Below are 18,321 nucleotides of genomic sequence, written 5' to 3' on the forward strand. Positions count from 1 at the left end.
ATCAAACTAATAAAACAGACAACTCAGACAAGATCAGGGTATGCTTTCTGCCAGAACAATGCTTTTATGAGGGACCTTTTGAATATAATGTTAGTTTTTGGAATTTAAAATTGAAGGTGTCCATACTGCCCTCTGAAAAGGGGCAGGGGAGCGTGCCCCTTGTCGCCGCTGTAAGTTACGGTCCTGGGTCAGAGGATCACAAAAGTCAGCCGGCATTATTCTCATCACACCATGAATTGATTGTGTGATTGATTTAATTTTATTATTGTGTCATGCATAAACAATTTGCCCAGCCCAAACAGGTTTATAAGAGATCATTATTAAAGCAAATAACAATAATACTTGTATACAAATGAAACAAACCATCTTGACGTCTCTTCCAGGCTTTAGCCACAAAAGTGGCCAACTTATAAACATTAAAAGTAATCAACCATTTCATCATCTGTTCTCCAAAATACATTTTATTCATCACAGGTGCTCTTAAATCATCACAGAAGGGACAATATAAAAGAAAATGAGATTCATTCTAGACTTCTCCTAAATCACAAAATTCACAAAGTCTGCTTTCCTTCGGGATGTTTTTAAATCTGCCAACTTCCAAGAGACAAAAGAAGGATTCCTGTTCTTAACTGAGCAACTAAAGATCTTTGACTTCTTGAGTTTGCTTTCACATAAAATTCAGTTAGATAATTATGCTTGATTTGAATACACATCCTTAATTTGGGTTTTAACAAGATGTCATTGAACTACTTTTCTTCAAATGCAGTGAGTGAAGTCTCTCTTATTGTTCTCACACTGCGTGGTAAATTATTTCTATAAATGTGCTTCAGCATCTCCAAAGACAGCATGGAGGTCTGCAGCCAAATGAAGAATTCTGCACTTTATACCAAAGAAAAACTGTCTTATTGATCCTTTTATCCGCCTTATAAATGAAACGATTCCACAGTCTAATCATTTCACATTTCCTCCTCATCGCTCCAGGAATGTTTGGGCCGATGGATGGATGGATTATTGAACGGCCCTGTTGGGCACAGGCCCACAGGGACCCAAAGTGTATGGGGCCCTCCTGGCCTTCATCTGCAAAATATCACCTGTATTACTGTAAAAATGACCAACCAGGAAAAACCTTAAAAGGATCACAAGGACGTGTAAGAGAACTGCAAAGAGACACAAAACAACCCCCCCAAAAACACAACATGACTCCAAAGGAGACACAAAAAACACTAACTGAAGCATAACGACTACAAAGAGATGCAAAAAAACAGCAATAAAGAGGCAAAACCACAAAGTCTGTGCCTGGAGGCTCATAATCTGAACTACTGGTCAACTGATATTGGTTTCTTAAGGCCAATATCAATACTGATTATTAGTGCTTAATGAGACAGGTCACCAATAATTTACAGTTCAAAGTTTAGAATTTGGAATATAGCAAACTCAAACACAAAGCTTTGTTTAAATGCCTTTAGCAAATGTTTGATTCAAACAGAAACTTTCTAGCCAAATATCTGCCCCGAAAATTGGTCAGGGCGATAATCTGTCAGCCCTCGTCTGGACCAAATTTGACAGCATTTTCAGTCTGCACCAAAGTGATAGTCAGGAAAACATTAGGCGGGTTTCCATTCACCCTAAAATTTTGCAAATTAAAATTGTGAATATAAAATACAAGTAATGGAAACCATGGAGGAGCTACAAGAGGTGTTATTGCACATAACTCTTCAAAAGTTGAGCAGATTATCAGGAAGTTTTGAATTCACAATTCCTCTGTGAAATTGTGGAGTATCACCTCCCAGAATTCCCTCATATGTGGCCGCTCCCATGTATAAGGGGCTCGCCTTTCCATTATCACTCACGTTATCGCCAGAGGAGAAAGCGCATAACATAACTCTTAACGCAATAACGCAATTGAGTTTTATCGTGAATCTGTAATGGAAACCCGACTAGAGTTAGCATGGCTAAAAGTATCGCATAAAGCATTTCAAAAGGACTGAATACTGCTACTAAACGACTGTGTGCTATAATGCAATTTCACTACTATTATGGTTATCATTAGTAGAACTACTATTAGTGGAAAAAAATCTTCTAGTAATACAATAAATAAAAGGGTTATTGAAAAAAAATGTGTTTTGTTGAAGTCAGAAGCTTCACCAGAATTCTTTTTCAGCCCTGAGTCCTGGCAGAGTCCAAACTGTGCTCCAGAAATGATGAGTGCAATTTAGAAATGAATCACCGTGCTGGTTTGCACTGAAGTGAAGCCAAAATTCAGGTCAAGTACACTCTCTCCTCTCATTTTTGACAAAATCTGGTCAGCAGTTATTAGAAAGTAATCAAAAGTATCAATATCATTGTGATTAAAAGATCAGTGAACTTGTCATGTCACCTTTGTATGAAACATGGTAACAAACCACAGACACGTGGCTGCTGGGAGCTCTGGTTCTGTGCTGCAGTCAGCGTGCATGAGTAAGAACACTAATGTTCAACTCGCTGTGCAACCTTGGTTTTAAATGGAGGTTACATCCATTATCTGCTAGCTTTAGGCTAATTCAGCCCCCCATCCTCTGATCAACCCCTCTCTGACTCACTCCCCCTCTCTCAGCCCACTATCTTTCAACTAACATGTGTTTAACCCTTTGAAACCCAAAGCGACATCCCTTTTTCCTGTGCTGCTTTTAGACGCCTTTCAAAAGTATTTAAACCTCTGAACCCAGAGGAAATTGGTGAGATTTCTTCCAAAAACACGGACAAAAAGGCAATAAGCATCCTGGTGAGAAATGTTCCACAAATTGGAAGAAATTAACAGATTTAGAGATTTTTTTTTTTTTAAATCTATGGGAAAATATCTAGGGAAAAAAATATCAAAGCTCGGGAAAAAGTATAATTTCTAAGTACCTTTTTTCAGGATATTAACTTCTTTAAAAGAGTTACTTCTTCTTTTGTTGCTAATTGCCTTCTTCCCGTGTTTTTGAAAGAAGTCTAGTCAATTTGCTCAGATTAAAAGGGTTAACAGTCCCACCAGGATTTCCCTGACTGTTTTTAGAATCGTTGCAGCCTGAAATACCCTTATACATTGCCATAAAAGTTGTATTTTCAAGTATGTTTTTCTCCATCATGATACATTTTTTTAAGTACCTTTTTAATTTTTGGAAAATTACAGTTATAGGATGTTCATCATGTGATGCATTTTCAGAATCAATGACATCACATTTCTTTTGCTGCTTCCAGGCGCCTTTCACAAGTATTTAAACCTTTGAATTCTGAGCTCATCTGTGCGATTTAAAAAAAAAAAAATAATAATAAAAATAAAAACATGGGGAAAATGCAATGAACAACTTGGTAGAAATAAGTGGATTTAGAAAAAAAAAATGTAAAAGACAGGAAAAATGATGTTATTTTTACTACATTTTTGAACACTTTTTAAAGGTATTTTTCTTGTTTTAGGGGGGGGGGTTCTTTGTTTTTTTTTAAAAAAAAGTAACATCTTATATTTATTATATTATTGAGTCATTCTTTCTTTCCATATAACGGAAGGAGACGTTAGACTTGTAGTTTTCTTTTTAAATAATTCATAACCAGAAAGAAAGAACATAGCTCATTGCTTTCTTCCCGTATTCAGGCTATTTTCTTAGGTTAGAAATGGTTAAATCTTCCATGTTCAGAATAGAGTGATTATTAAAGGAAGTGTAGGGTGTTATATTGCAAATAAAGTCAATAAAAACCATATAAAGAGTTTAAATTCTTTATCAAAAACTTCCATTTGAGGTTTTTTAAAATTTCTTTATCACCTGATTTGCTTTTTTTTATGTGCAAAATTAGTCAGCCCATCTCACTAATTAAAAAAAAACAACAAAAAAAAAAAACAATTCAGACTGGCCTCCAGATTAAATGGCTCATCACGCTATTGGCTATTTTTTGCTTGGACTTAGTGTGTGTGCCTGGACGTCCCATGAGCCTCTTGGGCAAATTGCACCGTCAACAAGGGACAGCAGAGGGTGAGGGGCGGAGCGTGGCTGAATAAGGAAGCAGGCCTGTGATTGGTCAGCGGGAAGACTGCGCGGGGGGGGGGTAGCCCAAGCAGGGGAGCTTAGGGAGTGATTGAATGGGACAGAAAGGGAGGGACAGAGAGGGACAGAGGGGAGGGGAGGAGGGTCACTGAGTGGGGAAAGAGAAAGAGACTCTGAGCAGATAGCAGCAGATGGACCGCTGCACAGCCTGCACCACACTCACAAAGGATAGACTGTGTGTATGTGTGTGACAGTGTGTGTTGATCAGAATGGCTGTGAATGAGTGGAGCAGCTAACGTCTTTCATGTCCTCTGGAATTGGACGCAGTGAGCAATAATCCTCTTGAGGGTAGGGGGCAAAGGAGACAGACAAGTGAGCAGAAGACTTTTTCCCGTCACACTTTGGCTGCTTCACAAGCCCAGAAAACAACTGCAGTGAGTCATTATTAATGTAGGACAGTTTCATTAAATGCAGCAGACTGTAGAGGGACACTTTTAATTTGTAGGAGAGAGTTGTATCTTTATCAGAGGGTTGGGATAGGTCGCGGGGCGCCTGTGGGAGCACACGGAGGAGGTGGAGGGGGTTCTTTATGGTGAAGATGAGTCTGGACCCTGTGCAGGTGATGAGCGGACAGGTCAAGGAGCTCAAAGTCGCCTCTTCGTCCAACGGGGACAGCAGAGGACCATGGGACGAGAAAGAAGAGTTTGATCAGGACCACCTGGGTCTCACCACCAAGCCCAAACCGGTGAGTCTGCACTCACATCTTTTCTCTTGATTTTTTTTTTAGATAATTTGTGAGCAAAGGCGTCTTTACCGGACAATGAATGTATGTCGAAGATCCCCTTTACTCGTCTTCTCTTTTCGTCTCCTGTTGCATTTTCAACCCACATAAACTTTTGAGTCAGGTGCTTACATCACCCACGTGCAGCTCAAACTTTACCTCGTACACGGAGGGGCCAAGGGTTAGATAAGGTTAAGAGTGTGAGGTCACAGAGCGCGGCATCAAACTACGATTACAGCCGTCTTCCAAATCATGAGTGGAATCTTAATGGCAGACGCACCAGGCACCGATGGACTCTGGTCTAAAGGCTCAGTTACATCTGATTTTGTCCACCTTCTTACAGTATTCCTCATAAAACATATATATGGCATAGACTGCATTTCAAAATAAGAGTAGAAAAACTGAGAGCACAATTATAAAACAAGTAAGAATTAACCGAAATATTCACATGTAAATGTACGCTACAGCAGTGCACTGTAGATCTGGATCAGTACTTAAACCCTGTGAAACCTGGAGCAATTTTACATGCTGTGTTTAGAAATGACTGAATTTAGAAAATTATTTTTTTAAAAGCTAGGGAACAATGTCCAAAAAAACAAAATTTATAATTATCTCAATCACATGTTTAGAATATTTTACATCAAGAAGACAATTATTATTTTTTCCACGTCATTTTTTTTGTCTTTTACTTTTGTCTTCTTTCTTTCTCTGTCTCTCACATTTCCTCTCTCACTTTTTCTTTCTCTTTCTTTCTTTTTCTCTCACTCTTTTCCTTTTTTCTTTCTATTTTTTTATTATTTGTTTAATTTCCGCAAATTACTATCGCTAACTTTTGGTTCATTTTTTTCAAACCATATATTTAAAACATTATTGAATTATTGTTTTCACACATTGTTTTTGTCCAGGTCATATTTTTTTGTCCTTAGTTCCTTAGTTCTGCCTTTAGAGCATTTTTGCTTCTAAGAGTCATCAGAGAATGATGACTTTGCAAAAGGTTAAAGGGACAGCCCCAAATCAAAAGTACATATTTCTCCTCAAACCATTAGAGCTGTTTATCAGTCTAAGTTTTGTTTTGAGCTGTTGAACAAAGTGAAAGGGAAACCAGCTGTAGAGATGTCTGCCTTTTCTCCAGTATAACGGAACTAGATGGAAGCATTGTTCTGATACAGATACCAGTAGACCAGTTGGAGACCTCCAATACTGCACCAAGTCTATGCACCAATCTGAAAGCACGTAATTTATGCACTCTAAAGTAGAATTCACAGCAGGATAAAAACAGCAGGTTTTCCAGAAATCAATTCTTCTTCGGCGCTCTGCATGAGTAGCCTACGCAGCAAGGTGCACTGTGGCAGCTACTGTTTTAGGGCCATTTACATGGCAACAGTTTTTGCATGAAAAACTTTTATTGCAGTTTGGCCTTTTGTTCACACTACACTGCGAGGCCTGAAAACCCAAACTTTAATAGTGTGTTCAAGAGTGTAATCTTTTAAAACGCAACCCCTTCTGACGCCGTGTCACCTGGCAATGCGCGGATCCTGTGAGAACGGTGAAGTCACGGACGCACTTCATGCATGCTTGTGGCGTTCTTCTATGGTGTGTCTTTACAAAGTTACACCGCCAACTACTGGCCTGGCATGCATACTACAGCTTTTTCAGTTGTTTTTATGGATACGTGTACACACCATTTTTGTCATATGAATGCAAAAAAAACATTTAAATGCAAAGGGAAGACTTTTCCCATTTTAGTGGGTCTATTTTCATCTCAATGTGGCCTTAGAGCAGCAAAAAAATAACTGGTTTCTGGGAAATAGTGTAACATTAGCAGTTGGTGAAATTTTCAGCAATTTTTGAATTTCTTTTTCATTTCATTTATGTTTTTTTAAAGGTTTGACCTGAGCCATGCCAAAAAAAAATCACATCCATACATGGTTAGTTTGATAAACAGCAGTCTTTTCTTTTGTTTGTTTTTCATGTATTGTTACTTCATTGGTACTCTGTATCAGCCATTACACAATTTCAAGTATTGGAATATAGGAAATTGAAACATTTTTACCATTGCACAGAAGGACGCATGCATCCGCTATCTCACTTAGCAACACTGAGCTAACTAATGTTAACTCTTTGAAACCTGAAGCGACATCACTTTTCTTGCACTGCTTTTCAGATGCCTTTCAAAAGTATTTTAATGTTTGACCCCTGCATAAAGTGGGGAAATTTCCTTTAAAAGTACAGGAAAAAAAGGCAATGAGCAACTGGATAAAAAAATTTCCACAAATTGCAAGAAATTACTAGATTTAGAAAATGTGTTTTAAAAAAGCCAAGGGAAATGTCAAGGGAAAAAAAGCTGGGTAAAAAATATATTTATGATTATAATTCATAATTAACATGATTACAAATTTAAAAATATGTTGCAGAGATAGGATATATTTTAAGCACTTTCCCAAGTCTTGTTTGCCCTTTTTATTTGTTAGATCTTTTTTGCTTTTATTTTTTATTTCTGATTTTCAGAAAATTTTCTTGTATTTTTTATTAATTTCTTGCTATTTTGACGATCATTTCTTTTGTTTCTCCTACCATGTTTTTGAAAGAAAACAAGCTAAATTGCTCAGGTCTCAAAGAGTTAAGCCTCAGCTGACAAGAACGCCATTAATGTTTGCATCTCATGCCGTCAAGAGCTTCTCGGCCGCGTGTAGATGCACTTCCTTCTGTGCAGTGATACAGTTGGCAGGTGTAGTTAAATAGAGAGAAAATAGTTCCTGCATGAAAGTGCTCACAACAAGGTCTTTGGATTATGTTGAGTGACCAGGTCATGATTTCTGGAAAGAGACACTGCTGTTGAGTTTTTCAAATGTATTTTTTTGGGCACTTTTAGCACCACAAGCCGACTGCCATCTAATCACATTATATTAGAGAGAGGGCAGACACCTCTATGGCTGATACCCCCAACACTTGGCAACTCACACCAAAACTAGCACTACAGGTACCAGGAAAAATACGGATTTTTGATTTTGGGATGAAATGTCCCTTGAACGCATGTTTGAGCTGACAAAGAGGAGCAGACATGCAGTAGCAGGGTTTAGTGTTAATTGCATTGCAGGACTAAAACATACTGTTCAGGACACAGCAGCTCTTCCAGGGAATCAGTGCACAAGGTGCTGAGCAGAGTTATCGCAGTTATATTCATAGAATTATAACACGCGAAACAACTGAGAAAAGTAGATTAAACAAATAACAGAAAAACAACAAAGAGTGAGCGAAATAATGGTGGGAACCAGGTACTAGAGCTAAAAGTGGCTAAAAGCTGAGTAATCTCTGCCCTGTGCGGATTAGTGCGGCCACAGTGGTTTATTTTCAGACTGTAAAACATTCTGTACACAGCAGCGATACTGCTTAACTCCAAATATTACTGCTTTACATCAATGGAATAAATACATGATACTAATGGACAGCAGCGATCCATCTCAGCCTCAGATTATTTAGTGTCGAGCACGCAGATTATCAGGCTTTTAATCAAATGACTGCGAGTAGAAATTAAATTGTCATATTACAGTAATAACTGAGCAGGAGAAAGACTGCAATGACATAATTTTGACAAATCAAAATGACGCTTTCTAAGCTTTTATACTGTGTCCACATGGAAATGGTGCAGTTATCTCTTGCTAGATAAAAAATGTGTGTCAAAAAGTCAATTCTCTGACCTTTTTTGTGAGAGTACCCTCTTTTACTCTTCCTAAGTACACATATATTTTCTTGTAGCCTTCTGGTGGACACTCAGTATGTTTACATGATGTTAGAAAAAGTTAAATCAATGTGTTGGAAATCGGACTAACACAGCCAGATAATGCGATTGGAAGTTGAGCTTTTCCGTCACTTCTGACTTAAACTGGACTCTGCGTTCTGCGAGTGTTCCTGGTCGCCATACTGGCCTCCCTCTGTGGTTTGGGACTGTTTATTATTTATGAGGAGAAAGGGGTGCTGCAAAACTGGCCAGGCATTAAAAAAATGTAAGCACAAAGGAGGGACTAGTGTTTTTCATTTTGGCTTAGGTGAGAGACATACAACTTGAAAAGGTAGTATTTTATATAAAATAAACATAAAATACCCCCCTCCCAACCTGGACAGGGCCCAAAGCAAAACATACTTTAGTCACCTAAAAAGAAAAAAAAAAAAAAACAATCACCAAAGGTGTTGACTATGTTTGAATTTTTTTTTACCTTCCACAACAGCTGATTGAGGCAGCGTTAGAGCAGCAGCTCTGCTGTTCAGTAGAGTAAGAAGACTTTTTCTCAGCGGTGTCTGGTGTTTTTGACAAAACATCTTCAAATTGCCGTTGTTAAGGGCTGTCTCACAGCAAGGTAAAGTGCTGAAATTATTCTAAATATTGTGTACGCTTAAACCGACAGATTTTTTGAGGTGGCTTAAAACTAATCAATGAGTTTGCTCAGTGCCGTTTGATTATTTATACCTATTGCATTGGTTTTCTACCCCGAAGTTATTGTATTAATGATTGTGATGCGGTCCATATCATAGACTATATGAATAATATAGTGTTATTGCAACTAATGAATGAGGGCATAATTCCACCTGCCCTGGAGGAATCAATAAATCAGTTCTCTCCTGGTGCTTGTATACTGAGACAAAGACAGAAGTCCTTGTATATATACACTGTATATAGATAAAGATACTGATATTGTTATATTGTTATTATGAGCTATTATATTGTTATACTGTTTAACCTAGTGTACATCACGGCTCACGGTCTATGTGATATTGTGATACTGGCCTGATTTCAGACAAACCAGTACATTATTACGGCTGTTATTGGAGTGGTCAGTCACACTTGTGTGTTACCATATCTGCCAAGGCCTGACTAGACTGCATCATCACTGGCCTTTTACATATCTATAAATATCAGCCCCCCTACTGCTCCCCCCCCAATACCACCACCACCACTCTCTTCCCACCCTTTCACTCCTCTATTTCTCCCACTGCTTCCTCTCTGTTCGGTCTCTGTCTATTGTCTGGAAGTCCCTTTATCACTCCTGCTCTTTTTAATTCTCCGGTGGACGGAAGGGATGTGTCAGCGCCTTAGATATGTAACGATAAATTACAGATGACTCATGGATCTGGGTTATGCGTGAACACCAGTCCTGCTGATCAGGCAGAGCTCTGACAGGATTAATATGTAAGGTGTGGAAGAGGGGGGAGAGGGCTCAAAAACTATTTCCTTTTTTTGAGCTTTATGGGACAATAAATCATGCCGTAATAGTTAATGCAACAAAAAATAAACACATGGTTGTTATGTTTGCAGTCCTGGCAGAGTTAATTATATTCTCTGCCACCATACAAATCAATATGAGGTGATCATGGTTACTGCTGGTTCCTGCATACAGGAGCCGTGTGATTGATGCATTCCCAGTGGGAGTAGAGGCCCACTGAGAGAGGGCAGGCTGTTAACACTGCCGGTATCGAGTCACAGCAAAGAACTGGCCTCTGGGATCACTTCCAGACTGTGTGACATGTTATTCATAGAGTAAACTGACTCGAATGGAGAAGGTGCGCCAGAAGCAGTCGTACATGTGCAAAGCTGTTTCCCGGCAGCGCTCGTAAAGACCCCTGTTTTTCCACAACACATTGTGTCACACATAGCTCTGTGAAACTGTTTCTCTTCATGTGTTAAAACTTGATTTACTGCGAAAAAAAAAAGTATTTTGGGTGGATTTGTCTATTGGATGGATTGTCAGTGAAGCTCGTGAATTTCCTCTGAATAAAAACAAACTGTCGTTCTGCTAAGGTGTCAGGGAGACGAGCCCGGAAGGTGGAGGGAGGCGTGTTCTTCGTAAGTATGTCCCATCGTCATGTGAGGTCAAAGGTTGTGTCCATGGCTACCGTATGACCATCACCACTGCCTTTTCACCTCCTTTTCACCTCAGCTGTCGATGTGCCCGCATGATCACAGACGCACCCACTCCACTAACCAAACAACTTGAGCCGCCGCATCGTCACGTGTGCCGTCATGTTGATTCACATTGTGCCGGACAGTCAGTGAGCTGATGAGCCAGCATGCTGTGTTCTAATCACCAGACAGACACACAGAGAGCTACGTATGAGGCTTTGTGATCTGTATGCTCATGCTTCTGTGATTTTATTCAAGTTTAATATTAGCTGACACATCATGTTAAAAAAAAGAGAAATTTCTAAAGATTCTTCCAACCTTTTTAAAAATATTTTTTTAATTGTTAACTGTGGATTTCTTAAATTTAGGGTAGGGGGTAAGGAAAAATAAATTAGATTTAAAAAAAAAAAATGAAATATACACTGGGATTTTTTTTAGGTTTTTTATGTAAGGAAAAACAAATGAGGGCTTCTTTTTGTGTAAGGAAATATAAACTGGATTTTTTGTAATTTTGTGCAATGAATTTAAATGGTGGAATGAGTTTTTAGTTTTTTTTAAATGCGTGCGGAAATGAAAAAAAATTGGAAATTTCTGGGTTTGGAATGTGGAATTTTCTGAAACATCTGTACGTTTAATGGATGGAAAAGTGCATTATTTGCAATGTCTTCTGCCAGTTCCCTAAAAATTTGGTTAAATTTACTCTACATTTGGATGGAAACCCGCAGTGTTCATTTTAAATGAGCAAAGCTGGCAAAGCTCCACATTTGTGTATTTTTGCGCATGAGAATTATTTTTACACCCCACCCCCACTCCCACTCCCCCACCCCATCTCATCAGTGTGTGCTACAAACTTTACAAAGACCTGCGTTTGGATACAGAAACTGTGGAAAATTGTTGTGTATTCCTACTGTGTGAAACGCTGTGTTTCATAAACATATTGCTCTATGGGCAAATTCATTGAGTCTAAGTGACCACTAAAAACATACAAAATATATACCTAACAAATGCACAAGAATATGGCATAAGACGACATTTATACTGTATGCACAGTTTGCATGTATTTATACACGTGCAAACATTCATCACAATTCAGCTCAGTGGACTCACAGCTACAGAAATAGTGTTATCATCTGATCAAATTCACTGTGGGTCAAGATTATTCCTGACAAAGTGATGTGTGCGTGCATGTTTGTGCGTGCATGTGTCTGTGTGTGTGTGTCAACAGGTAAGTAGGTGACATGTCAGCAGGCAGTGCTGTTGTGCTGCTGTAAGGCTAAATAGAGGCACAGTGAATCAGTGGCCCCGTCAGCCTGTGGCCTATTTATCAGCTCACAGCCATCGGGGCGTGGACACAAACATGCATGTGTGTGTTGTTACACGGCTTCCTGCCTCAATGCAAACACACACCGGATGTAGACACATATTGACTCAGGGGAATGCATTATTCATTGCCAATACAAATGTTTGTACTAATAACACTGAGCTACTCTGCAATAAAAATTGCTGATATTATCTCTTATTAAACTGATTTTACCATTATAGGCAACATGCAGGATTTAGAGCTGAGCAGAAGATACTTGCACACATTTATGATGCACACATTTAAGCGCAGTTGTGTGCCCTGGTACATTACACACACAAACTTTCACAAGCACATTATGGCTCCAGAGGCCCCCTCCCTGCTCTTCTCCCACCAACCAGGCAGCGTCTGAGTTCATCTGCCTGCTGTGGGCACTAATGCCAGCTGCCCTCATAAGAATTCTACCGTCCCCTTTTAAACACTAGCACCCGAGCGTAAACACACATTAAGCAACATGAGGCCACTCTGCCATCTAGCACTGTTCACTGGAGTCCACAACACACACACACACACACACATACACATACACATACACATACACATACACATACACATACACATACACATACACATACACATACACACACACACACACACACACACACACTGCATTACATTTTTATTTGGTGACTCACTGACGATTTGACATAAATATGAGAATCTCTGTTCAGTTTCATGCAATATAATGTAAATGTACAACACAACTTAGTTTCCAAAATGACCACAGAGCTGAGTCAACAGCCTCCTGACACTTTCTCACCAAACTCTGAACATTATGAGCTTAACAGTGATAGGATTCACTGAGGGCACAGGGTGTTTGGTACTTACTAGCTAGCTGCAAAATAAGCAGCTCAGACTTTAAATAGTAATTTTGTAAAACCTTGGGGCAAAAACTTTGTACTGTATAAATAACCTTCAGGGCCTGCTTTAATATTACACACACTTGTGTTAGTCTGTGAACAAAATGCGCTTTTCAAAATCAAGCTTTAAAAAATATTACACAATATTTTTTACTTTCATTGACTTATTTTTTAACCAACATCAGCCAGTCAGTCCTGGCATTTAAGGGGTTGGGGGGTTTTTAGATTAAAAAAAAAAAAAAGATTATTTTCAATACATTAAATGCTAATAAGATAATCTTTTTTTTTTTTAAATTATCATTATCACAGCTTGGAAAATGGCCAGTATTTGCAGCAACATTTACTGTGACAGTGCACCTAGTGGAAATAGCATGTATACCATATGCCAAATATGGTAAAATAAATAAATAAATAAATAAATAAATTGATTGGAAAATAGTAAAAATTACAAATTGCAAGGCAAAATCCCAGATTAACACCCTGAAATAATACAGTGCATGTTTTTATGCTTTGATGGCTGTGGAAAATTTGCAGTTTGAATGGGTTTCAATGGCGCATTTTTTTTGCAGTTAACTGTATGAATGTAACAACTTTGAGCTAGAAATTCCAAGATTAAACAAATACAAAAACAAACACACAATCTATATATACATATATATATATATATATATATTATATATATATATATATATATATATATATATATATATAAAAGAATGAAAATGCTTAAAAAGCACCAAACAGTCCCTAAGGGTTAATATTAGTGTCCATTGGATTGACTATTTTGGAGCCAGCCTCAAGCTTCTCTGATCATCTTGTTAATTTCTTACACACATTTTGAAAGCAGGTTTTTATTACAATATTAACAATTAAATTAGGGTATATCAGCCTCAATTTTTTATGCTTTTCCTCTTATTTATTCATTGTTGAAAGAGGTTTAATATGTCAATTTGATATTTTAAGATATTTAGAATTTTGCAGTGTTTTTCTAAGTCTATATGAGGGTCCAAAGAAAATATGAAGAACATGGAGAAGGGTCTTTTAAAACTTTACAACATGTGGTTAAGCCCCCTTTTACCTCAATTATTTTTGTACAGTTCCTCTGAATAAAAAGAACAAACTGATGTTACTCAGGTGGTTGTATGCAGCTGCGTTCTTGCTGGTTTTGTTGTCCCATGATTAGAAATGGCACCATTCTTATGATAGATCTCCATTTGCAGCTTGTTGTAATGTCACAGCAGCATTGCAACAGATTAAAGGTGCCAAAATAGCCGAAATGTATCACATGTTTTGTGCATGTAGCCCGGCATGTATTGTGATGTGAAGAGCTCTAACAATTCTTTGAACTGCATGCAAATAAAGTTTTAATGAGCCAGCGCTTCTTGTAAAAGAAATAACCGCGACACCCATTAGCATGCAGTTGTAAAAGTGAAATGTATTATTAGAACGGTTTAGTTTGAGGGTCAGTTTTGCCCCACGGGCTCATCCGTTCCTCCGAAACCTTTCAACTCTCCTCTCTGTGTTTTCATCATCATCGCTTTTTTTCTCCTATTTATCTTTGTCATAACAGTTTTTTTGTCTCATCTCTTCGTTTCTGCAGCCAAAGCCGGAGAACGCAGTGACCATTGCAGTTTCCTCTCGGGTTTTATTTCGGACTGAACGGGAGCAGAAGGTGTTTGAGCAGAAAGGGGTGGAAGAGTACCTGAGGTACCAAATCGAGCATGAGAACGAGCCCTTCGCCCCCGGACGGCTTTCCCCTTCGTCAAGGTTGAAGTCAAACAAGCTCACACTCACATGACAAATACCAGCCCAGGCGTTAGAGGAAAATGTTGATATTGTGTATTTCTGCAAACTACAGATATGCTTTATTTGTATGTTTCATACGTATCATATTAACATTTAAATTACCGGAGTGGAGAGGATGTTGGACGTCATGTCACCCCGGCGAGATGTCTGCCGAGCTACAGACCACATTATAAGACTGACAAACAACAAAAACTGGTTGTTTTTAGTGAGTCATCACGGTGTGTCTCCACGAGGGAAATGCCTTGAAATGTAGTTGTTTTTTTCAGAGATATCACTGTGCGTCCTGCTGAAATAGTGCCACGAAAAATGATTTTTCTTACTGAGACATGGCTCCATTTACTGCTATAAAAAGACTTAAAAAGACACAGCGGTACATTGCCAGGAAAAGTTTTTAATGGGACATGGCTGCTTTTCCCGCCAGTGTATTGCAACAAAAAGTGATTGCTTTCACTTAGATGTTGTTGTGTTTCTTGCCAAAATGGTGCCACCATGAGTGGTTGTTTTTCCTTAGATATAGATGCGTTTCCTGCCAGGATAGTGACACAAAAAATTGTTCTTTTTCCCTGAGGCATTGCTGCATTTCCTGCACATATAGTGCCACAAAAAGTGATTGTTTTTACAAACATCTGATTGCATTTCCTGCCAAGATAGTACCAAAAAAAATGTTGTTGTTTTTACAGAGATATTTCTGCATTTCTTGCCAAAATGGTGCTACGAAAAGCTATTGTTTGTCCGTATACATTAGGACAGTGCTACAAAAAGCAGGTGTTTTTCCTGAGACATCAATGCATTTCCTGCCAGGATAGTGTCACAAAAAGTGATTGTTTTTATGGAGAAATCTATGTGTTTCCAGCCGGGAAAGTTCCGTGAAAAGCAGATGTTTTCCACCTAGATATAGCTGCATTTCCAGCCGAAAAAGTGCTGCAAAAAGCGGTTGTCTATAAAGAGCCATTGCTGTGTTTCAAGTGGGGACTGTACCATCAAAAGCAGGTATTTAAGCCAAAACATGAATTTTCTCCTCACCATAAACCAAGTCATTTTTGTGCCGAAACCTGTCTTACCAGCATTGTTGAAATGTAAAAAAGCAAAGTTTCAGCATATAAGCCACATAATAAGGCGCAAATGTGATGTATCTGAGGTCAGCAGAAACGCACAATAGCAACATTTATTCTAGCGTTTGGGTTGCAAATACAGAGTTTGATTAGCAGATTGAACATTTGACTTTTGTGCTGGCCTGGACATCTCAGCTGACAATTGCCGTATCCTGACAGGCTCTGGAGACGGTAAATGCACGTCTGCGGGACCTGTACCCCCAAAGTGAAGAACTGTTTGACATTGTTTTGGTGACGTACAACCATGCCCACGTAGGAATCCGACTCATCAACACCATCAACCATCACAGTAAGTCTCACAGACAGAACTAATTATAAAGATGTGGCTTTAAGTTGAGAAAACAGGTGCTTTATAGCCGGCATCTCCTCCAGAATTAGACAGTAGTGGCATTAACACACCAGTTTAAAGACCTGCTATGCAGAAACTGAAAATTTACGACTATGGCGACCCTCTGTGGCATTATCATATGATACAATGTGTCAGGCAAAAAAATAGGCTTGAAATAGTTTCCTGTCATGGTGTAGCCCATTGATAGCTCAGAAAGATATGAGGTTTCAAGCACCCACATGGACTCTGGCAATTCAGTTTGATAAGATTATTATCTCACTCTCCACGTCAAACTGACATAGAGCATAAATAATGTAAATAATTTATCCAGAAGAGAAAACATAAAAACCTGGAATTACCACCTGATGCTTCTGTGAAGCCACTGAAGTTCCACTTACAGTTTACACCCGTGTTTGTGAAAACATGGGTGCTTCACACATCTTCCCCAGCACAGTGGATCTATACAATCAGCATTTTCCCAGGATCAGTGTTACCAGTTCAGTATGTGACCAAATGTCCCTTCTGTTCCTGAGTTTAGACATTAAGTATTGGCCAGAAAAGTGCTTTTGTGTGACATGATGTCAAAGTGAAGTTGACTTCTGAATATGAAAAGTCATCAGTTCAGCATTTTATTCTATGATTTGCATGAACGGATTCTTGATTTTGAGACAAAAACATTTTGTGTTTTGAGGGTCACACTGATGCCGTGATCCCCCTTGATGCCAGCTTCCTCTGCCATATTATTAGTCATGCCTCCACTATTAATATACACACACGAGTGTTATCGCCACTTACAAAAAACTACAATATTTGCATGTATTATTACATGCTATTATAAATTACAGTTGACTAGTTTCTATGTTTATTGCTATTGTTACATGTTATGTTATTGTTACCATTATTGATGCTGTGCTCTCTCTCTCTCTCTCTCTCTCTCTCTCTCTCTCTCTCATCTCTCTCTCATCTCTCTATCCTCTCTCTCTCTCTCTCTCTCTCTCTCTCTCTTCTCTCTCTCTCTCTCTCTCTCTCTCTCTCTCTCTCTCTCTCTCATCTCTTCTCTCTCTCTCTCTCTCCTCCTCTCTCTCTCTCTCTCTCTCTCTCACATTTTTTGTCATCGACTGTAATTTTTTTGTACAACATGTACTGCATGTCTGTCCTGGAAAAGGTTTTTGGTTTTCAACTGTTTTTTCCCCTCGTTATAGGGTTTTTTTGAGGGTGATTTTTACCTTAGTCGATGTGAGGGTCTGAGGACAGAGAGGTTTCATATGTGAAGCCCTTTGAGGCAAATTGTGATGTGTGGTAATGGCCTTTATAAACAAAATTGAGTTGGCCTTTGACCACAAAAATTGTATTAGTTTATCGGTGAATCTAAGTAAACGTTCGTGAAAAAATGAGATAGATGTCACAATGACCTTGACCTTTAATTTGTGACCACCAAAATCTAATCAGTTAATCCTTGCGTCCACGTGGACGTTTGTGCCAATTTTGAGGAAACTCCCTCAAGGCATTTTTGAGATATAACTTCCATGAGAATGCAACAGATGTAAGGTCACAGTAACCTTGACCTTTGGCAACCAAAATCTCATCAGTTCATCCTTGAGTCCAAGTGGATGTTTGGACTTACAAGTATTTTTTATTGAAATAAATTCTCGTAAGCTTTTCTTGAGTTATTGTGTTTACGAGAGCAAGAAAGAAGAGGTCACAGTGACCCTGACCTTTAATCCATTACCACCAAAATCCAATAAATTAATTGTTGAGTGTTTGTGCCAAATGTGTAAGAAATTCCCTCAAGGTGTTTTTAAGACATTGCGTTCACAAGAATGGGATGGACATATGTACAGATGTATGTATGGGAAGCCTAAAAACATAATGCCTCTCTCATGGCTGCTGCTGGCACGACACAGAGGACTACAAAATGTCAAGAGGCAGTGTAACGATATAGGATACTGATGACACAAACTCAGCTGAGCGATAAACATCAAAGTGTGTGAACAGCTGACTGACTGGATCCTTCCCAGGGATATCTGACATCTTCCTCACAGACCACTTCCTGCTCGGCTCCTCAAATGTTTTCATGTCCTCAAAAGTTCAAGATTATGTCCTTTGGGATGTAAAAATAATCTGAGAGGCCTCAAATAAAAACAGGTCTGAGCAGAGCCCGCAAAGCAACGTGCCGCCTC

At 38.8% G+C, this 18,321-nt stretch overlaps 1 protein-coding gene across 1 annotated transcript in view; it reads left to right on the top strand.

Moving 5' to 3' along the window:
• Positions 1-4,198: 4,198 nt before the first annotated feature.
• Positions 4,199-18,321, top strand: part of nt5c1aa (5'-nucleotidase, cytosolic IAa) — a 28,068-nt gene continuing 13,945 nt past the window's right edge. Inside the window, 5 exon segments of the mRNA XM_042507242.1 lie at positions 4,199-4,743; positions 10,574-10,618; positions 14,496-14,640; positions 14,643-14,662; positions 15,973-16,102. Of these exon segments, the coding sequence (XP_042363176.1) occupies positions 4,588-4,743; positions 10,574-10,618; positions 14,496-14,640; positions 14,643-14,662; positions 15,973-16,102 (496 nt within the window). The 5' untranslated portion in view covers positions 4,199-4,587.

Source organism: Plectropomus leopardus, chromosome 18 (genome assembly GCF_008729295.1).
Source record: "Plectropomus leopardus isolate mb chromosome 18, YSFRI_Pleo_2.0, whole genome shotgun sequence".
NCBI lineage: Eukaryota > Metazoa > Chordata > Actinopteri > Perciformes > Serranidae > Plectropomus > Plectropomus leopardus.